At 38.7% G+C, this 21933-nt stretch overlaps 1 protein-coding gene across 2 annotated transcripts in view; it reads right to left on the reverse strand.

Moving 5' to 3' along the window:
- The window catches only part of rasgrf2 (Ras protein specific guanine nucleotide releasing factor 2), a 137896-nt gene that overhangs the window by 32967 nt on the left and 82996 nt on the right, over positions 1 to 21933 (reverse strand). Inside the window, exons 16-18 of one of the 2 annotated variants that reach the window (XM_062972286.1) lie at positions 17632 to 17757; positions 15677 to 15766; positions 3663 to 3769 (exon numbers count right to left, since the gene is read on the reverse strand). In XM_062972286.1, coding sequence (XP_062828356.1) covers positions 3663 to 3769; positions 15677 to 15766; positions 17632 to 17757 — 323 coding nt within the window. Of the gene's footprint in view, positions 1 to 3662; positions 3770 to 15676; positions 15767 to 17631; positions 17761 to 21933 lie in introns of both variants that reach the window. The other variant, XM_062972285.1, reaches the window with a different exon arrangement.

The following is a 21933-nucleotide window of genomic DNA, read 5'->3' on the forward strand; positions in this document are numbered from 1 at the left end:
TTCACGAGTCTCCAAAGTAACTTAAATGTTATTAGACTGCTAAAAAAAGTAACAAAATTATTACAGTTTGGTAACCAAACATATACATCTGTGTTTAACATGCTGGGGGAGCTTTGAGGCAGGCTTATCCGCTTTCCCCTTTTGTCATTGGTTTGCTATTCATCAGTAAAGGATTCTGGAGTCAGCTGCTGTTCGCTTTCCTGTTGTTAGCTGGCATTCACAGTCAGAGGAAAATTCATTGTTTCCTGGTTCATGCTTTTATCACAACATTTAATGCAAACACTGCAAGCTTCTTATATTATTCCACAACTGTGAGTTTATTTGTGATACCTAGTTAACCTTAATTATCTTGCGTCAATAGATTATATATCATTAACCCTGAATATTACTTACAAATTGAATATACGTAGCTCTAATTTGTCAATGGTTTTGGCCACAAATGTTTCCTATTTCAATTCCAGCAAAAAGTAAGTATCAATATTTGGGGATCTGTTGCTCTAACAGCAGTCTGACAAATCTGCTTGGATATAATTTGATTATAGGTAAAGGTTTCCCCTGATATTAAGTCTAGTTGTGTCCGACTCTGGGGGTTGGTGCTCATCTCCATTTCTAAGCCAAAGAGCCGGCATTGTCCAAAGATGCCTCCAAGGTCATGTGGCCAGCATGACTGCATGGAATGCAGTTACCTTCCCGCTGGAGTGGTACGTATTGATCCACCCACATTTGCATGTTTTCAAACTGCTAGGTTTTCCGAAGCTGATCCTAACAGTGGGAGCTCATCCTGCTCCCCAGATTCGAACTGCCGACCTTTTAGTCAGCAAATTCAGCAGCTCAGCGGTTTAACCTGCTGCACCACCAGGGGACTCAATTTGATCATAAGCCATGCTAATAAAATGACCAAATAATTCTGAAAGGTCTTTAGGTGTTTTGCCAGTCCGTAACCTGACACTACAATAACCTTGAAATAACAATACAGTCATAACGGGAGTAATCAGGAACTATTTTCAGTAGTTATTTTAAAAAGAAACACGCGACACTTCTGTGTGCAAATCTTCTGAGTCTGAATGTCTAATGTCATCACCAAAAGGCCCACTCACTAATGAAGACTAACCTGTCAAAACTGAGCAGAAGCAGCTATGGCACACCTCTAATTAGTTTGACTGATTGTGTGCTTGGTGAGTAGTCTAAGGAAACTCAAATTTCCTGAAGGGATGCAGACAATCAAAATCTTACATTTCAGCTTGTCTGCTGGAGCAGTACTATAACTATCTATATTAAATATTTTGTATATGACAACATAGTTTATACATTACCAAACTGGCACACTGCAGTACAAATACAATGGAGATGAAGCATTTAATTAGAATGTTCTTTTGTGGTTCTTAAATTTGAATTAAAATTGCTCTTAGATCAATATGCTATTCATGAGAGCCTTGGAAACGGTTTTGAGGGAATTTATACATTGTCAAACTAATGTGAGATTCTATAAATAATGACAATAAAACTTTCTAGATCATTTTAGAGGTAAAAATTAAAAGTTACTAGAATTAGTTACTCATTGCACCAACCAAGGAATTTGATCCTATCCACTATAACTATTTTAAATGTGCCATATATCCTAGTGTATACGTTGACTTCATGTATAAATAAAGGGTACATTTTACAGCCAACATTATTTATTTGTTTGTTTGTTTGTTTGTTTACAGTATTTATACTCCGCCCTTCTCAGGGGACTCAAGGTGGATTACAATGAACATATATATGGCAAACATTCAATGCCATCAGACAAACAACATACAATATAGACACACACAGAGGCAATTTTAACATTTCCAGCTTCATTAGGGTATGCTTAATTCCGGCCACAGGGGGAGCTGTTTGCTTTATCATCCACGAGTAACACTGAGTGCTGTACTTCCTCATTCCTTTCCACGTGCTGCTGGCAGTTTTATGGTGTTGTCAATTAGTTAAATTAGCCTCCCGCATAAAGCGTACCTGAATTTCCTAATTGACAGATGCAACTATCTTTCGGGCTGCTTAGGTAAACAGCAAGCCGGACTATTTAATGGTCAGGGGCTTAACCCGACCCGGGCTTCGAACTCACGACCTCTCGGTTAGTAATGATTTATTGCAGCTGGTTACTAGCCAGCTGCATCACATGGTTTCAACCATGGATAAGTTAAGGATCATTATGAGGAGAGCTGCCACCATTTCCCCACATAGGCATTCAAAAAGGACTTTATTCAGAGAAGGGGGTGATTTGTTATATGCTAAAAGTTAAAACATAGTATTATTTTTATATAAAACCTCCAAAAAGAACCATTGCTTTTTCTGAGAAGAGTGGCAAAAAGCTTAGTCCTTCCCAGGAGAACCTAAAAGAAGCATCAACAACTCTAATCCCTTGGCACGCCTTTGTGGGGAAATGCCAAAGGGCAATTATTGTCCCACAAAGCCAGTGGTTATGAACTTGTGGATCCCCAGGTGTTTTGGCCTACAACTCCCAGAAATCCCAGCCAATTTACCAGCTGTTGGGATTTCTGGGAGTTGAAAGCCAAAACATCTGGGGACCCACAGGTTGAGAACCACTGCACTAGGCAATCAAAATAACCAGAAGCAGTGCAATGACAGAGAGAGTAGAGGACAATGGTGTTTTTCAAAAGCTTCCTGGCATAGACAAAGCCTCGCATTTCTCTACACTACTCAGAGAACAAGATGTTTCCTTTTTTATGATAAGAGTTAAGGTAAATACTTACATTAACCCAAAAATAAATTGACCGAGGGTTTTGGGATCGGGTTTTTCAATTGATTTTTTTAGATTTATACACAAGCACCTACAATAACTATGGCAAACATTTTTACCAAAAAAAATGAGCTCATTACTTCCAAGTTCTGTGACTAGGAAGGTTTTGGCTGATCTAGGAGGGTGGTTCTTATGTCAACACAGAAAAAAGTGAACTCAATGACAAATGACAGTGTTGCTCATGGTGGTGAATAAAGTTTGTAGAGGTACAGCTGGAAGGCTCAGCATAGCTAGGAGGAGCATTTCATTACCAACTTCAACTATTGTCAAGAAAATGCAGTACTGACATGAAGACATTCCATGACTGACTAATCCGTTTGGTACATTGTGCTTAAATGGAAAGCTATAACATGACAGCATTAGAGTCCTTGTGGAGAAATGTAATTGCTGAATCACAAAGGAATAAATTTGTTATGCTGCTGTTCTTTGGAAGGTTACAAGTTGAAGCCCATTGTAGAAGGACACCACAGAACTATAACCTGGGGGCATGAAAATACACTTAACTAGTAACACAAGAGACATATTTTGCTGTTCCAATATTGAATTCTTGGAAATTCTTGGAGTCTGCCTCATGAATTGATGGATATTTTTTCTTATTCATGACAGTGATGTGCAGAGGCATTACTTTTGGCTAAAAGCAAGGTTTGCTCACAGGGAACTACAGACTGACCTAGAATGTTTCACTGAACAGCTATTTTAATAAGGTGGCAAGGCAAATACTACATTCATGTTATTACAAAGCTTTTAACCACCATACTTGGCAATTCTGTAGCACTATGGGAGGCAACATCAGAACAACAGGAAAGAAATACAAATCTTTCACAATTCAGTTTTTGCTAGAAAATCTGGATATAAAAAGTACCTGGGAATGTTTTGAGACCCAATGGCGAAGGACATTCAGGACACGATTTGTGGCTGCTCGGCGTATGATGAACTCCTTATCACACATTCTTTCAGAGTTATTAAATCCTACACAATGTAAAAGACAGATCATGGTGAAAGAAATGCAACAAGAGGAGTGGGTTGGAGAATCTAAGGATATTATAAAGATTTTGCAGATTTTGCTATAGTAAACAGTTGACTGCCTTTTTTTCACTTGGCATTCCCCATACACATATATGATGTCTCCATTTGCTCAGATTGTGAAGATTTCTAGAAAGAGGCATTGGGAAACACCAAAATGATTGTTGATAAAAAAATAATAATAATAGTGCAGTGTATCAGCAAAACTGAATTGAAAAAACATCCTTATAGTTAGATAAAACACTTTTCAAGCCAAGTTTACATGTACTGTATCAATAACTGACAGGACTAAAACTATATACTAATTTACTTTTGAAACCTTCTAATGAGCATGTGCACTGATGTGAGTTGTCATTATTGCCCAATTACAATGATGCTTCAAACCATGTGGTTTCATTACAAACAGGTATGTGTGTGTCGGGGGGGGGGGTGCTGCTGAGCTTTTCCAAGAAGAAGAATATGTTATAAATACAGAAAATAGCAAATATTCAAGGTGATAATCTCAGAGCTACACTAATTAATAAGTGCAGTTTTATTAAATAGAATGGCATGTATTTGGGGAGAAACCATTCTGAATTCAGAGAGGCAGTGTCGTGATGTGTTGTCTGGCCTACACATTAGCGCCAAAAAAGATCTTGGAGTCACAACAGGAAAAAAGCACTGAATACAGCAGCTCACTATGTTCTAGCTGTAGGCAAAATCAAAAAGGAAAAGAACAGAAAATAAAACAACAAACAATGCTGTTACATAAGTCTACAGTGAGCCTACATTTAGAATACTGCTAATACATTTTATTGTACTGTCTCAAAGGGAGATATTGTAGATCTGGAAAAGACAAATATAACAACAACTTAAATAGTAATGGACTGAGGGAGAAAATGCTAGTAAAGAGAGTTTTCAATTTAGAAACAGAGAACAACATGGAAAGCAACACATATTTATCAATACATGTAAAAGTGTGGAAAGAGACACTACATAGAATCATAGAATCATAGAATAGTAGAGTTGGAAGAGACCTCATGGGCCATCTAGTCCAACCCCCTGCCAAGAAGCAGGAAATCGCATTCAAAGCACCCCCGACAGATGACCATCCAGCCTCTGTTTAAAAGCCTCCAAAGAAGGAGCCTCCACCACAGTCCGGGGGAGAGAGTTCCACTGCCAAACAGCCCTCACAGTGAGGAAGTTCTTCCTGATGTTCAGGTGGAATCTCCTTTCCTGTAGTTTGAAGCCATTGTTCCGTGTCCTAGTCTGCAGGGCCGCAGAAAACAAGCTTGCTCCCTCCTCCCTGTGGCTTCCCCTCACATATTTGTACATGGCTATCATGTCTCCTCTCAGCCTTCTCTTCTGCAGGATAAACATGCCCAGTTCTTTAAGCCTCTCCTCATAGGGCTTGTTCTCCATACCTTTGATCATTTTAGTTGCCCTCCTCTGGACGCTTTACATAGTAAATATCTCTTTCAAAATGATTAATTTCAGAATGATCCAGTGAAGCTGGTTGATAATACTTCAGGACAAAGAAAATGATGCATTTATTCACTTAAACATAACGACTTATGGAATTAATTGCATCCAGGTTGTGTTGCAAAGCAAATAAGTGACAGGAGAAATTCATCTTAAGACAACCTGGAAGATAATTCTTTACAGAACAGCATATTATTATTATTATTATTATTATTATTATTATTATTATTATTCATTTTTATCCTGCTTTTCTCCTATGGGTGGGATTCAAAGAGGCGTACAATGGTGTAAAAACACAAAAATACATAAAATACATATTCAACTAAAACATCACAAAACACTTTAAAGCAAAATAACCCAATTTACCAACACCATATATAACAAATTAATAACTTACAACAAATACCATTAAAAATTCCCTAACTTCAGGCCAATGAGGTTATTCATAAAAGAGATTATACAAGATCCTAATAAACTCCATTTTCGTAAGACCATGTCACATTTTCCAGGTCCTATTTAGCATTCAGAGGTAAATATTACCAGCATCTATCTGGTGGTGCCTATTATCATTCATCTGGGAAAGCCTGACTCCACAAAAGGTCTTAATTTGTGATTGAAAGGCCAGCAAGGAGGGGGGCAATCGTAGTTCTCTAGGAAGGGAGTTTCAGAGCCGTGGGGCCACCACCAAAAAGGCCCTCTCTCTCATTCCCAACCATCACATCATGCTTGTGATGGTGGTGGGCCTGAGAGAAGGGCCTCTCCTGACAATCTCAGGGCTTCAGTGGGCTGGGAAGAGGAGATGCGGCCCCTCAAGTAGTCTGGGCCCAAACTGTTTAGGTAGGCAGGTTTAGGTTTAGATAGGTCTGGGTTTTTTAAATCATCTCTACTTTGTCTGTCTTTTGAATACAGGAAAAGTATCAGTTGATTCATAAAAAATAAATACAGCCGTTTCCAAACACTGTGACCAAGACACAACAATGTCTTGGTCAGACACAACAACGATGAGGGAGCTCCATCAGAATACCCTTGGTGATGATGAGCTCCAACTGAAAGGAAGCTAGAAAGACCCCGCAATCTCCTGCCACATCTGCTTCTCTCAATGTGCCCCACAATTCGGAGAATGCTGCAGAAGTCACTTCCCAGCATTCCAATATGCAGGCCCACAGAAATTTTTTGATTGGGGTCAAGGGGAAGTTTTAGGGATCAAAACCACATGGTATTTCATCACTATATGTTTACTCACCTGCACCTTATGGACCAACACACTGTAAGAGTACTGGCCCTTTCAATACCTGGATTTTATATACTGACTAGGAACAACTCTCAAAGGTTTTACACAAGAGAGTATTGAGCCTTACCATTGGGCTACTATTTCCTATTTGAAAAACTGATCATAATGTAAGTTCTGTGTTTTAATTTGCAGTGATTTCTCCTCCTTCTCCAAATACGTCATATGACATACTTGACATCTTTCTTGACCTGTGTTTTATTTTTAAACCAATTTTAATCACAAAAGATTTAATTTTTCTTAATATTCATTTATTATAATATAGAAAACATGTTTATGGAAATAACTACTTCTCGGTGCTAATTTGCAAAGAAAGCATTTACTTAATTCATTAAAGAACACTTTCATGAGCTTTCTTTTGCATTTAATGGCTTTTCCATTTTTGTTTCTCTCAATGTAGCATCTATACAATCAGTTATTCTCATTACTGCAGGAACTGCAATATAGCACTCAGACAATTAGTTCCTTTTTATTGCAAAGAAATCTGACGTATCTCACCCACATTAGATTTGCCTAAAATTAATATAAAATCACTTGTGAAGTAAGCATCAACTTAAGTGCTTCATACAGCTATGTACCTTTTTATATTATACAAAAACATGATACATATTTCCTTCCAGACTTTCAAAATTTTGAATTTTGCAATTTATGCATCTATCCTTCAATTTCCCTCAAGAATCATAACTGCTCATACATTTTGGACTGTTCCATCTCTCTGTGCTTAAACCCTGAAGCATGGCTGAGCACAACACAGAAAATCAGGTGACTTAGGTCTTAACGAGAGGATTGATCCAATCAAGTCTCCTACAAATTAGATCCAAGTGTGCTTAGGAAGAAACTAGGCCACTCTGTGTGAAATATGACCTATTTCAGCACAATTATGGGGTTATGGATACAGAATATGAACAAAAAGAACAAGTAAGGAATGCTTACAACATCCCTCCAGGTCACTACAGACATCCCCATGAAACATATACCGAAAGATGCTTGCATCTTGCTTGATGTGGATCAAGAACCCAAAGTGGTCCGTTTAGTTGTAGCTCCTTTATGGGTTTGCCTAACTCATCTAGAAATTGCTAGCAAAAAAAAAAGGAAGCTATTATAGTGACTGATTCACAGACTGCATTTTCAGGAGAATGTGGGAAAGGGAACAAAAACTAATTAGTGTCCTAACAAGAGTATATGGACTATCTTATCTCTGGAATGAAGTCAGTAGGATGAAGTATTCCATGTGGCTTTAGCTGTTCACAGCTGTGCTCTGACAACCTAATCTACACTCTGCTAAATGCAGAAATAAGCTTCCCTGATTTCCACAATAGCTTGTGACATGGCCTTTGCAAATAATCCATAGAAGTCTCCCTGTTACAAAATCTTACACAAGTAAATTGACTGTGCATCTTTGATGCTGCCTTCTCATTTTCAGACAGAAATCATTACACTGCGTAACCACAATATATGAGAAACAAGACAAAGACCTCCATCTGTCTATAATCAAATATGTTTGGCTTCCTGAGTTCCAGTAAAAATGTAGATTGCTCCACACTTGTACATCCCCAACTTGGAAAGTTGTGCTAAAGGAGCAGACTAGCTCTTCTCCTCTTCTTTGCTGCTTCTTTCATGGGGAGAAGAACAGTTGGATATCTATAAAATGAAACATCCATTATGGAGAACAATGAAACCCTGAAAAGTCAGAGCATTTTGATGGTGTGGAGACATTTCACACGTAAAATTAAATTAAATACAGTATTTATATTCCGCCCTTCTCACCCCGAAGGGGACTCAGGGCGGATCACATTATATACATATAGGGCAAACATTCAATGCCCATATACACATAGAATGAGACAGAGACATATGCAGAGGCCATTTAACCTTCCCCTGAGGGGATGTTCGATTCTGGCCACAGGGGGGAGCAGTTGCTTCATCATCCACTGTGATGGCAATTCCTCATTCCAATGTCGTAAATTAGTTAAATTAGCCTCCCCACTTTATAAGTGGTACCTTATTTCCTACTTGATAGATGCAACTATCTTTCAAGTTGCTAGGTCAGCAACGAGCAGGGCTATTTTTTATTTTTTAACTGACGGGTGCTCACCTCGCCACGGGCTGGCCTCAAACTCATGACCTCATGGTCAGAGTGATTTATTACAGCAGGCTGCTCACCAGCCTGCGCCACAGCCTGGCCCTGCCTTGTCCTTTCCATACAAAAGGGATGATGACGGAGAATGATCTAGTCTTTCCCCTCCACTCATTCTTTCAAATAAACTCTCTCCTGGCCACATGAACCCTATCCTGCTCACAACAACTTTTTTTTCCAGGAAAGTGAAGGGAGAAAGGGAGTGAAGGGCAATGAGTGCTGCTGCTGATGTCAAAGCTCCCACAAGGGCAAAGCATTATGGTACATCCACATCTTTGAAGATTTGCATTTCTAATTAGGATCTTATTTTCTTTATTAAAAGAGAGGGAAAAGGACAAAGGGAAGGGGAAATGTTGGCTGATTAATACCATCTTGGCTGATTAATACCCAAGGGAGTCTTCATGCAAGAAAGAGGTGTTTGTATGGAGATTATCCACTCAACTGAGCAGTAGACATAGTATGAGCAAGCACAACTTCATTTGACTGTGATCCGTTTTATGTTGCTTTTTCATAAGGGACCCAAGGCTATTATTGAGTTACCTGGGGTGCCTGAAATCCTCCCCCCCCCCCCCAAGTTTACATTTATCCACATTTTTCTGAACACCCTCCCAGAATTGCAAGTTAATGTCCATCTTACTTCTTGGTTAGAAAAAGGGCTCTTGTGGCTGTAAAACAGCCCAAAAGACACCTAAGTAGCAAACAAAAAGTTCTCCCAAAAGGTTTGAAATGGTGATGGGATGCAGTGGGTGGGTGGGACAGTCTCCTCAATGTCTCCCACAAGGAGCAATATGACTCACAATCCTTAACTTCATTTCAGTACAGTAGAGTCTTGCTTATCCAACCTTCACTTATCCAACATTCTGGATTATCCAACACAGCCTGCCTCTAGTCCGGATTCACAGCTGTTTCTCTAGGCAGCAAGGACTGAACTTTTTACAGCTTTAACTATTGACAATGTTGTTACTATAAGTTCATTTTATGCAGTTCTGTCTTTATTTGGAGTCAATTTGTTAGTAGCCAATGTTTTTGATACATTGAGATGTTTTGGTACTAAATTCGTAAATACTACGTAACGTTGCCATGACTTTCTGTTGATTTGCTGTAAAACATAATGTTTTGTTGTTTAATTTGTAAAATCATAATGTAATTTGATGTTTAATAGGCTTTTCCTTAATCCCTCCCTTTTATCCAACATTTTTGCTTATCCAATGTTCTGCTGGCCCGTTTATGTTGGATAAGTGAGACTCTACCGTATAAATGAACACATAAGGGTGGCTGACATTAAGTCAGACCACTGAGTCATCTAGCCTAGTGTGGCCTCCTGTTTGCTATTGGCAATTGATTTTAAAGGTCTCCAGCACAGCTTATTCCCATTATCTATTATTTGGATTTTAACTGGAGGTGCTAGTAATAAATCCTGAGATTTTTGCATGCAAATCCTGTGATCTTCCCTTGAGCTGCTACTCTTCCCTGATGTTGGCTGGTGACGCCTATGTCAGCTGAGATCCAGATTAGTCTTGTCTTGAAAGGCTAAATGTATTTGGTTAATAGTTCTCAGAACCTTGGAGAGCTCCTTTAAAATTTGGCCAAGAATCATCAGCCAACATCACCATACACCAGAAGAATTCATTTACAGGGGAACATCGCCTTTCACTTTCTCCGATGATTTCAAACTTTAATGGAAGATTATTGCTTAATAAAAAGCTGCACCATTTGAGTTGCCTCAGTTTGAAGGAGAACATTTGCCCAACCAGTTGACAGAATTGCTAAGCAACAGTTATCTAGATTCAAAACAGCTCCTGCTTCTTGAACAAAAATAGAAAGCTATTCAAATTCATCACAGAGTTTTTCATGATACAAGAAAAGAGCGTAATGTTCGTCAGTGTAAAATTTAAAGACATTTGGAAAAGAATTAACTGTTTATTATTATTGGATTATCAGATGGTCAATAAAATACAGTCTTTGGAGTAAATGCGACAAGCATATAGCTTTCACATGAAATGTCAATAGGGACGAAATGCCAAAACTAAAATTAATATCAAATGGGAATACAATCTTAATTGTGGAAATCAAGATACACTTCATTCTTGAAAACAAATGCTAGAGGAATACTTCCGTTAACAAAGTAGATACTTTCCTATGCATTTCTTCCTTAACAGAAAATCTGGTACCAGAGACACAAATAAAACTGAGAGAAAAGAGATAGGTTCCTGCACCACAAAAAAAGAAGAGCAGGTCAACATGGCTTCAGCAAACTTATTATTCAAACCTAAAAATATGTGCACACGAAATTAAAGAAACAGGTCAAGCAAGTCTTGCATAAGTAAAGGGTTTACATCTTCTAAAAACACGTGGAAGTTTCTTCCAAAATGTATCTAGGGGTGACATTTTCTTTATTTCTCTCACTAGCCTTTACTTTTGTTATGATTTGCATTTTGGTGGTTAATTAGATGGAATGTGCTTTTTAAAACATGTTGGGCATAGCTAATAAGTCATTTGCTTCCAGATCAAGCTTTATTGCATTATTTACTGCAGTCATACTACGGCAACCTGAAAGTGAATGTCTATGCTTATCCCATTGCTGATGCTGCTATAAAAACCTTCCAACTCGACAGGAAACAAAGAGGAAGCTAGGCAGGCATTAAAAGGCTTTGTTAAATGAGGTATGTTTACTGTCTACTTCTTATAAATTCATTGGCACTTACTATTAAGTAAATGTGAACAGGTTTTCAACCTGAAATATTCTAAAATACAATTATAAAACATGCATCTATATAATCAGGTCCCCATATCAAATACTCGTAGAAAGTATTTGTATATCAGTGAACCTGTGGACATTAGGGATGGAGCCAGAAAGTTATGGAATGCAACTGATGTGTGCAATTACTTGCCTTTCAATGCCATTAATTTATATTTATATCTTCATTTCCATATACACACACACATAAAATCCATGCATATATAGATGCATTTTGTGCATCTGAGGACACAGTATTTTACGTATTAAAGCATATGGTACAATTCATTCATTTGAACGCTGCCATTAATCTTTTGTTATTTTAAATTGTTTAATGTGTTTTGCCTTACACCATCAGATCATTCCAAGAGTGATTCATTCACTTCCAGGAATGGCTTTACACCATCCTATAATCTTGAAAAATCAAAATGTCCCACAATGTCCTTAAGGCAGGGCTTCTTAAACAATTTCCATTTGCAACACTTTCCATCCAAGAAAATTTTACATGGCCCCCAGTACATAGGTATATAAAATAGGTATAAAGCATTTGCAATTCTTGCTAAACAGGATGATTTTTCCTTTTGTGAAGCACAGCTGAAGTCTTTTCTGCAAAGTCCACTGTAAACACACTGCATGTTGTTGCTAACATATTTGTGAAAATAAGTGGTCTTCTGAAAACCTTTCCTGTTGCAAATTTTTCATGACCCTAAGATTCAGGTAAGGGGGTCAGAGCCTACAGTTTAAGAAGCAAGTGGACAATTTGACCATGTTAGGGAAGCTATTTTAAGCTCTGGAGAGCCGTTTTTTGAACTAAGAAGTAAACCAGTAATCCATTTCCAATTTACTTACTAATTTTAAAAAGGCATATTTTGGATATGTGTATGTGTGTGAAAGAAAGCCAAGGGGACCTTTCTAGTAAAACCACACATATACACCTTTAGCTCATGAGAGATGCAAAACTAGCTTTGGAAGGTATATGCAAGCCATGAACAACTTTCCCCATCTCCCAGATTTATTCACTCTTTGATTTATAATTCCCTTAGTTAGTGTAAGACAATTGCACCTCATTACCTTTGTCAAATGAAAAATGTGAAATTTAACAAGATCATCATCATAATAAGCAATCATCAAACAAAAGGCACAAAGAAAGGCACTTCGGCAAATATATTGCAAAACATTAATCTCAATTCTGTAATTCAATACCGTACCCACTTGTCAACTTTCTCAATATACTTGTTGGATCCTTAGGGGCAAGTGACCATGTGCTCCTGCAGTTTGCAATACAAAGGAATGCTGAAACTAAGACAAGTCAAACACGCATTCTGGACTTTAAGAGAGCTGACTTCCAAAAAATGAAGGAATTACTGAGCGGCATTCCATGGACGCCGATATTAAAAAACAAGGGAGTTAAGGATGGATGGGAGTTTTTCAAAAGTGAAATACTCAAGGCGCAAATGCAAACAGTGCCAACAAAAAAGAAAAATAAGACAAGTGCAAAGAAGCCAGAATGGATGTCCAAAGAACTTCTAACTGAGCTAAAGCTCAAAAGTGACATGCACAAGAAGTGGAAAAGGGGAGAAATCACCAAAGAAGAATTCAAACGTATAGCCAACACCTGTAGGGAAAAGGTTCGCAAGGCTAAAGCGCAAAATGAGCTCAGGCTTGCCAGGGACATAAAAAACAACAAAAAAGGCTTTTTTGCTTACGTTGGTAGAAAAAGGAAGAAAAAGGAGGCGATAGGGCCATTGCAAGGAGAAGATGGGGTGATGGCGACAGGGGACAGGGAAAAGGCAGAACTACTTAATGCCTTCTTTGCCTCGGTCTTCTCAGAAAAAGAAAGCCATCTTCAACCTCAGCAACACGGAATGGACGAAGGATTGGGGGAAATCCAATCCCAAATAGGGAAACAAGTTGTCCAGGAACACTTGGCCTCTCTAAATGAATTCAAGTCCCCAGGGCCAGATCAGCTACACCCAAGAGTACTGAAGGAACTAGCGGAAGTTATTTCAGAACCACTGGCAATTATCTTCGAGAGTTCTTGGAGAACGGGAGAAGTCCCAGCAGATTGGAGGAGGGCGAATGTGGTCCCTATCTTCAAGAAGGGAAAAAAGAACGACCCAAACAATTACCGTCCGGTCAGCCTCACATCAATACCAGGCAAAATTCTGGAAAAGATCATTAAGGAAGTGGTCTGCGAACACTTAGAAACAAATGCGGTCATTGCTAATAGTCAACACGGATTTACCAAAAACAAGTCATGCCAGACTAATCTGATCTCTTTTTTCGATAGAGTTACGAGTTGGGTCGATACAGGGAATGCTGTGGATGTAGCGTACCTGGATTTCAGTAAGGCCTTCGACAAAGTCCCCCACGACCTTCTGGCAAACAAACTAGTAAAATGTGGGCTAGACAAAACTACGGTTAGGTGGATCTGTAATTGGCTAAGCGAACGAACCCAAAGGGTGCTCACCAATGTGTCGTCTTCATCATGGAAAGAAGTGACAAGTGGAGTGCCGCAGGGCTCCGTCCTGGGCCCGGTTCTGTTCAACATCTTTATTAACGACTTAGACGAAGGGTTAGAAGGCACGATCATCAAGTTTGCAGACGACACAAAACTGGGAGGGATAGCTAACACTCCAGAAGACAGGAGCAGAATTCAAAACGATCTTGACAGACTAGAGAGATGGGCCAAAACTAACAAAATGAAGTTCAACAGGGACAAATGCAAGATACTTCACTTCGGCAGAAAAAATGGAAATCAAAGATACAGAATGGGGGACGCCTGGCTTGACAGCAGTGTGTGCGAAAAAGACCTTGGAGTCCTCGTGGACAACAAGTTAAACATGAGCCAACAATGTGATGCGGCTGCTAAAAAAGCCAATGGGATTCTGGCCTGCATCAATAGGGGAATAGCGTCTAGATCCAGGGAAGTTATGCTCCCCCTCTATTCTGCCTTGGTCAGACCACACCTGGAATACTGTGTCCAATTTTGGGCACCACAGTTGAAGGGAGATGTTGACAAGCTGGAAAGCGTCCAGAGGAGGGCGACTAAAATGATTAAGGGTCTGGAGAACAAGCCCTATGAGGAGCGGCTTAAAGAGCTGGGCATGTTTAGCCTGCAGAAGAGAAGGCTGAGAGGAGACATGATAGCCATGTACAAATATGTGAAGGGAAGTCATAGGGAAGAGGGAGCAAGCTTGTTTTCTGCTGCCCTGCAGACTAGGACACGGAACAATGGCTTCAAACTACAGGAAAGGAGATTCCACCTGAACATCAGGAAGAACTTCCTCACTGTGAGAGCTGTTCGACAGTGGAACTCTCTCCCCGGGGCTGTGGTGGAGGCTCCTTCCTTGGAGGCTTTTAAGCAGAGGCTGGATGGCCATCTGTCGGGGGTGCTTTGAATGCGATTTCCTGCTTCTTAGCAGGGGGTTGGACTAGATGGCCCATGTGGTCTCTTCCAACTCTACTATTCTATGATTCTATGATTCTATGATTGTCACCACCAGTATTTTAAATGAGAGCGCCAGTTTTTTGTACTTTGAGCATTAGAGTATGACTCTCAAAATCATACTTCAAATCCTTGCTCAGCCATGGAAACCCATTGGGTGACAAGTGGGCAAATCACGCTCTCTGCCTCAAAGGTCGACAAAGACAAACCCCTTCTGAATAAAGCTTGCCAAGATGATAGTTTCACATTAGGGTCTCCATAAGTCAGAAATCACTTGAAGGGCCACAACAACAACCATTTAAAACATCGGTAATGTAATCATTAGATTCTATTCAAAACATGCTTTGATGTAATTTTGTTCAAATTCTGCCCTGCCTTGTTATTGCAATTGTAATGCTTCTACCTAAGCCTTAAAGCTCATTAATTACTGCGATCAGAAATGGGGACCAAATTTCACCTCTGGAGCACACATGCAGACCACAGTAGTAGAAAAACTGATATCATAGTGACCAGAGAAGTAAGACCTGGTTTCAATTTCAACATTTAGATGTTTTGAAAGATATGGGAATTAAATTAAGCAATCCACTACTGGATTTGGGGAGATAAGAGGGTTTTGGAGACTTTGAAAGTAGAAAAGAAGTTGTGCCAAATGCAATTGCAGGCTGCAGTTCCTTTACTCATGCTTTGGATCTTGTATTACTTTGTGGCCCAATTAAGCCAATTTAACTGCATATATTAATGCTCATAAATGTTTTTTCTTCTTCTAGCACTAAAAGGCTCACCTGATGGACTGCCATGTCCAGCTGCCGCAGTAGCAATAGCAAAGGCAGAAGCAGGGGAAACAGAACAATGGCTGTTGTCAGTCACCTGTACTGCAAAGAAGAATAAAAATATGAATCATCAACAACTAGCTAACATGGTTTTGCAACTAAGAATTTGATTCTGAATACACATGAAAAACAAACTTTTTAAGGGATGCATTTATGTTTGTGTGTGTGTAGACAAATATATTGTGTACTATAATGGAAATAATAGCCACCAAACATTATCTTAATAAGAAATGTCTGAGTTAAATTTTGCTCATTCTTTGTAGATCCTCCGGCATAACTTTATGATCAACTTCTATTGGAAACTCAGTAAGTATTCTCAATAAGTATTCTCTAGGTCCTCCAGCATGACTTTATAGTGACTTCAGAAAAACATTCCACTAGAGGACCTAGAGATTTCTGAAAAGAACATCTTAATCAAATCCACAAATAATCAGATTGACAAAAGTCTAACGTGTAAATGTGGAGAGCCAACTGTATATGCATGTCTATTATTTTCAGTGCTTCCCTTGCTTCTAAAGAGTTTTCGGCAGTATCAACTTTCTAAGCTTAACTGAACGAGTCAACTGGCACTATTTTATTACCCCCAATCAGTCTATAAATCTATGTTTAATATTTTATATGGACTGACAAGGTGGTGGAAAGAAGGCTGTGATTCACTTTAAGGCAATATTCACTTTACACAGTGATCCGGAACCAAACTTGCGGTATCAGTGAGGTATGCTTGTATATGTATTCAGGAAACTTTGAACGTGATTAGGGTTGCAAAGATAAGCAGCTCTAAAGTGTTATTTTCTCAAGTGATAATCACTATAAAATTGCTGTGGATAACAGAAAAATAGGGAGAGGAGACCACAAATCCTAGAGAGATGCACTTCTTGAGAGTAGAGAGATGGAAGTTCTACTCTAGATGTTTTTATAATATACAGAGGAGAAGAATTTCATTGGCCAACACACATTTTGGTGCCTCAAACACTAGACTTGTTTCTGTGTATATTTGAACTGCTGATTCCAAAAATGTCACCAGTTTTCCTGCATCAGCTCTAGTTTTTGAGATACATAACATATGCACATACCAGTTGCCATCTGCTTGCTCACAGAAAATCATGATAACCATATCTAAGAAACTAGAATGGATGCAGTCTATCCAATGCAATTTTCTGAATCAGATCCCCAAGTAACTCCAAGAACAGGCCTAAAAATCAAGAAACAAAGATTTTTTTGTTGAATTCGGCTGTGTTTCCCTTCCTGCACTGGATCAATTGTATCACAATGATTGTATTCAGGATCAAGTTGTTTGTGTCTTGTATTCTTAAAGCATCTGGTGAAGGATCTGCTGGAGTTCTACCAAAAGAACTTCAGTGACTAGTAGTTACACAATTTGTTCACATCCTGTAATGAGTCATTAGGATACCATCTGTAAATTTCCAATGCTGCACATATTCTCTCCCCCCCCCCCCCCAAATAACAGTGGTAGACATTACAACGTTTCATATTGCACACAGTGCACAATATGTGCCTACAACTTGAATCATGCAAATCTGTCAGTAGCAAGACTCAGGTCAATATTTTTCTTGAACAAATGTACATCTTGTTCAAAATATTGCTGAACATTTCATCACATCTTAATGCAAATATGCTTTTCATCCTGGTACTGCTCATATGTTTGTCATCTAAAATGACGTTAGTCTCATTTTCTTTTTTATAGTCTCTGGGATGAATGGAAATAAAAGGTAAATAAAACTTTAAAAACCTTTAATATAATATGATTTTTAATCACCCCAAATCTGCTTCCAATTTAAGACAAAGATTGCAATCCAGGATCAAATCAAAGAAGCATAAACCCTATTGAAGTTGCTTACACTTGGGCAAATATGAAATGCATTAAAACAATTTTTAAAAAAACTTACCCCCTGACTGTCGATAGCGCAAATGCCTTGGAGTTGAAGGAGATCTACATGGGGAGAGCTCAGGGCTATCCACGGATGAGGCACTTTCTGGGATTGTACGGTCCACTGATACAGACTCCAGAACCGCTGCTTTAAAAAGCATGCATTTTAATACAGGGCAATCCTGTAATACAGGGCAACCCTGCTATCTCCTCAGGTTTACATTGCTGACATTTAATTTTGCCACTAGATCTTTGAGATAACTATGCTAGGAAGTTTGACATATAACTAAGGTTATCCTGCTATGAAGGAACCCCGGTGGCGAAGTGCATTAAAGCGCTGAGCTGCTGAACTTGCAGACCGAAAGGTCCCACGTTCAAACCCCGGGAGCGGCGTGAGCAGCTGCTGTTAGCTCCAGCTTCTGCCAACCTAGCAGTTCGAAAACATGCCAATGTGAGTAGATCAATAGGTATCACTCCGGTGGGAAGGTAACGGCACTCCATGCAGTCATGCCGGCCACATGACCTTGGAGGTGTCTACGGACAACACCAGCTCTTCAGCTTAGAAATGGAGAAGAGCACCAACCCCCAGAGTCAGACATGACTGGACTTAACATCAGGGGAAACCTAAACCTTTACCTTTACCTTTTATCCTGCTATACCAGCCAATATAAATTCAATATGGTATATCAAGTACTCCACAACATAATCACAATAATCTTTAAATCAAATTCTTAGACTGGAAACACAATCTTAAAATAACACTGGACTATTAATTGTGACGGTAGGAGTCACACAATGTTTCAATATACATCACAAGATCAAAGCTAGAAACATTTTAAATCACTTTGTGCTTGTCTATGCTAATGAAAAATGCACTCATTTCAAAACCAGTTCTATTTGTCTCCAGATGCATGTGGACTTTCAGTGCATATCCTAGGTTTTCTGGCATTAACCCAATTTTGCTTCACTTAAAGGAATGTCAGAGGATACTCTAGAGTTTGGAAGAAATTCCAGAGTATGCTGAGACTTTGCGGAAATCTGGACACCTAGATTGCATCCGTTTTGGTTTGATCCCCTGTCCAGATGAACACTACACCTACCACCCTTCCTCTGTGCCACCAGTAGGGAGTCGTGGTAGTGACACAAGGGACAAGGTGTCATCTCACCGGGACTGACAAAGTCCCAGTCTAGCTGGACCATCTAGACATGGCTCTGGGGCATATTAACAATGGAATAACCTGTCTGTATAGACATAGACTTTACTGGCAAAAAGTGCTGCTTTTGCAATAAAGGTAGAAACAGAATCAGTGCTGTTTGTGTTGTGGAAAGGATTTGATACAATTATTACATCTGTGAGAGCTGTATGTAAGGCCCATCCAGAATTATTTTGTTTTTGTTATTTTTTATTGTAGGCTGCGTTAAAATAAACTGACATGGGGATCTGGTATAAAAAAATCTCTGCTTGAACAGACAGCTGAATACTCGGAGATAAACAAAATGGATCTCTAAAATGAAATCCCGAACAACAGGGCTTTTTGGTCTTTTTAATCTGTTTAGATGAGGCATGGGCAAACTTTGGCCTTCCAGGTGTTTTGGACTTCAACTCCCACAATTCCTAACAGCTTGTAGGAATTGAAATTGAAGTCCAAAACACTTGAAGGGCCAAAATTTGCCTATGCCTAGTGTAGATGCATCCACAGTGATGGCTGGCAGATTCGATGTCAGGCTATACTCTAAACTTTAAAAGATCTTTCCAAGGGGATGAATGCTACTCCCAAAAAAGGTTCATCAGTGTAGATTCAATTCCTATATGACCCAGAAGCCATCAGCAATCACTGACTGCACAGTAATGTGTAAAATAAAATACCAACATCTGTTAAATCTGATATTGTCTATAAAACTGACCCATTCAAATATTATATACTAGCTGTGCCCGGCCACACGTTGCTGTGGCAAAGTGGTGGTGGTATTGGTTTAAAATTGTTGTGTAATTTTATTTGACTTTATTTGCATTTTTTATTAATTTTATTGTAAGTTATATTTTTATTTATTATATTTTATTATTTTGCATTATTTTTAGTTATTTTCTGTTATTATAGTATTTTATTGTATTAATTTTTTAGTGTTTTTTATTATTTTTTATTGGGTTGCTAGGAGACCAAGTTGGAGGAGCTTAGCCTTCTAACTGGCAGCAATTGGATAAAAGCAATTATTCCTCTCTCTCTAATTAGGACTTTATTTTTCTTTTCTTTTTGTTGTATCAACCTAGAGGCGTGGATGATGGGTTGTGTTGTCGTATTTCGAGGTTGGGGGGCCTGTAGTTTTGTTGTTTTGTGGGTCGCCGTGATGCCATCACTCTTTCATATATACAGATTTGCAGGAGTGGGCAAGAGAAGCAAACTAATTAGATCTTTTTCAAACCACAAATATAGGTTACTCCAAAGTTCAAATTGCATCTAGAGGAAATTTACTGTTCATAACTTAGCACTGATGAATTTATGATAGAAGCTGCAGTTTTCATTTTAGTACCACACTCTTGAAATATCACACCCATGACTGGCATTAAAATTCTAGATATTGTGGCTACGCACTATTATTACATGCTACATTTTTCATATTTTTTCCATAAAACATTAATTTATACCTTTTATTTTACTTAGTAGCAATATTTTGCCAGTTAAATAAAGATTTAAACATTTTTTTCTCTTACTCGTTAGCAATATATTTTAGTGACACTATTTCTTGAGCTTGTTGTTTTATTTATGATTGGCAATTACATTTGCCATTATCACTAGAGTCAATTTTAAAAGATCCCTTGTTAAACAATATATTACAACAAATCCTTTGATAAGGTTATTAAATGTCTCATCAGGGAGTTTATAAGATGCTCTATTTCAAAGGCATAATTGTTTCTTCTTCAGTCATGACTGTGATCCCTTTCACTGGACGTGGGAGGTTTTTCACAGAATTTAAAAGAAGGCTACCAGAATAAATCCCTGTAAATAATGAGACTGAGGATGAGAGAAGTTTTAATTAGTTGTAATTTCCAGATCAGCATTTGGGTATTTAACAATAGAGAATGCTTTATGTAGACATAAAAAATCAAAACCATTTCTCTCTTCTTCTTCTTCTTCTTTTTTGTTTAAGTTGAAAACAATCTCTCTGGCAGCCCTTACATCTTAAAACTACACTATATTTCAGCTTTAAATTAAGTGTATGTCATTACAACACTCAGACAAATAGTCCCAATTGGTGCCAATGGGAAATTATTATCTAACCATCCCACCCGCTAATGAAAGAGGGACCTTGTTCTCATTGTACTTGGGAAGATGTCATATGTCTCTGTTTTTCATGCATTACTTTTTGGCAGGTATCCCAACCCACAATGTACCTGTAATTAAAGAAAGTAAGAACAAGATACATAGCAGCACTCTGTGTATCAAATAGCTCATTTGGTTGTCAGTCTCAAGAATTGGCAGGAGCCATGTAATCAGAAGGCTACATACTACCCTATCAATGCTATGTTTATGAACCACATAGGAAAAATCTGAAAAGAAATGTGACTGCCCCCCTCCACACACACACACACACACACACCACCACCACCACCACCACCAAAACCCCACAAGAGAATCCTATCTGCAGTCATAACCACCGAAAATAATGTGGAGTAAGCACATCTTATTTTAAGTAATTGTTCCTTCTTTCATCTCAAGCGGATGATGTGGCCCTTGGTGAGTCCCAATATTGTTAGAGCATGTCTTCAAAGTTCAGATCAACCCATACTGGGTTCACTGTGCCACTGACATGGAAAACCCCAGTCACTGCTAACAACTACATGAAAGTGACTGTGTATGCTTTAGGATATCTAGGTTGGATGTATCTGTGGCTTTTTATAGCCTCTGAAGCTGTCACTGGTGTTGTTTCGGCTCAGCTCAAAGTGGAAGTGAATGGCAGGAAAGGTCATTTAAGGCCAGGAGACACCCTGACACTGTTGTGCTGCCACAGGAGGGGAAAAACAATCAGGAGATGGGAAAGAGGGAATGTGAGCAGATCATCTGGTCTTTCTTTGTCCAGATCACTCTACAATGGGATGGCATAAATTAAATACCATATTTCTTTATAGAGAGATATAGATATAAAGCATCTGTGACTCTAAGATGTGCCCTGTTTTAAAGATGTTTATATTGGGTGGAGTGCATCTTAGAATTGAAGACATAGAGTATGTGTACATCTTACAAATCTAGAAAAGCATCTCCATTTAAAAGCCTCTCCTCAAAGTCTTTTTTATATATTTCTAAGATAGGGAGTACAAGACAGA

This window comes from Anolis carolinensis, chromosome 2 (genome assembly GCF_035594765.1).
Source record: "Anolis carolinensis isolate JA03-04 chromosome 2, rAnoCar3.1.pri, whole genome shotgun sequence".
NCBI classification, from domain to species: Eukaryota; Metazoa; Chordata; class Lepidosauria; order Squamata; family Dactyloidae; genus Anolis; species Anolis carolinensis.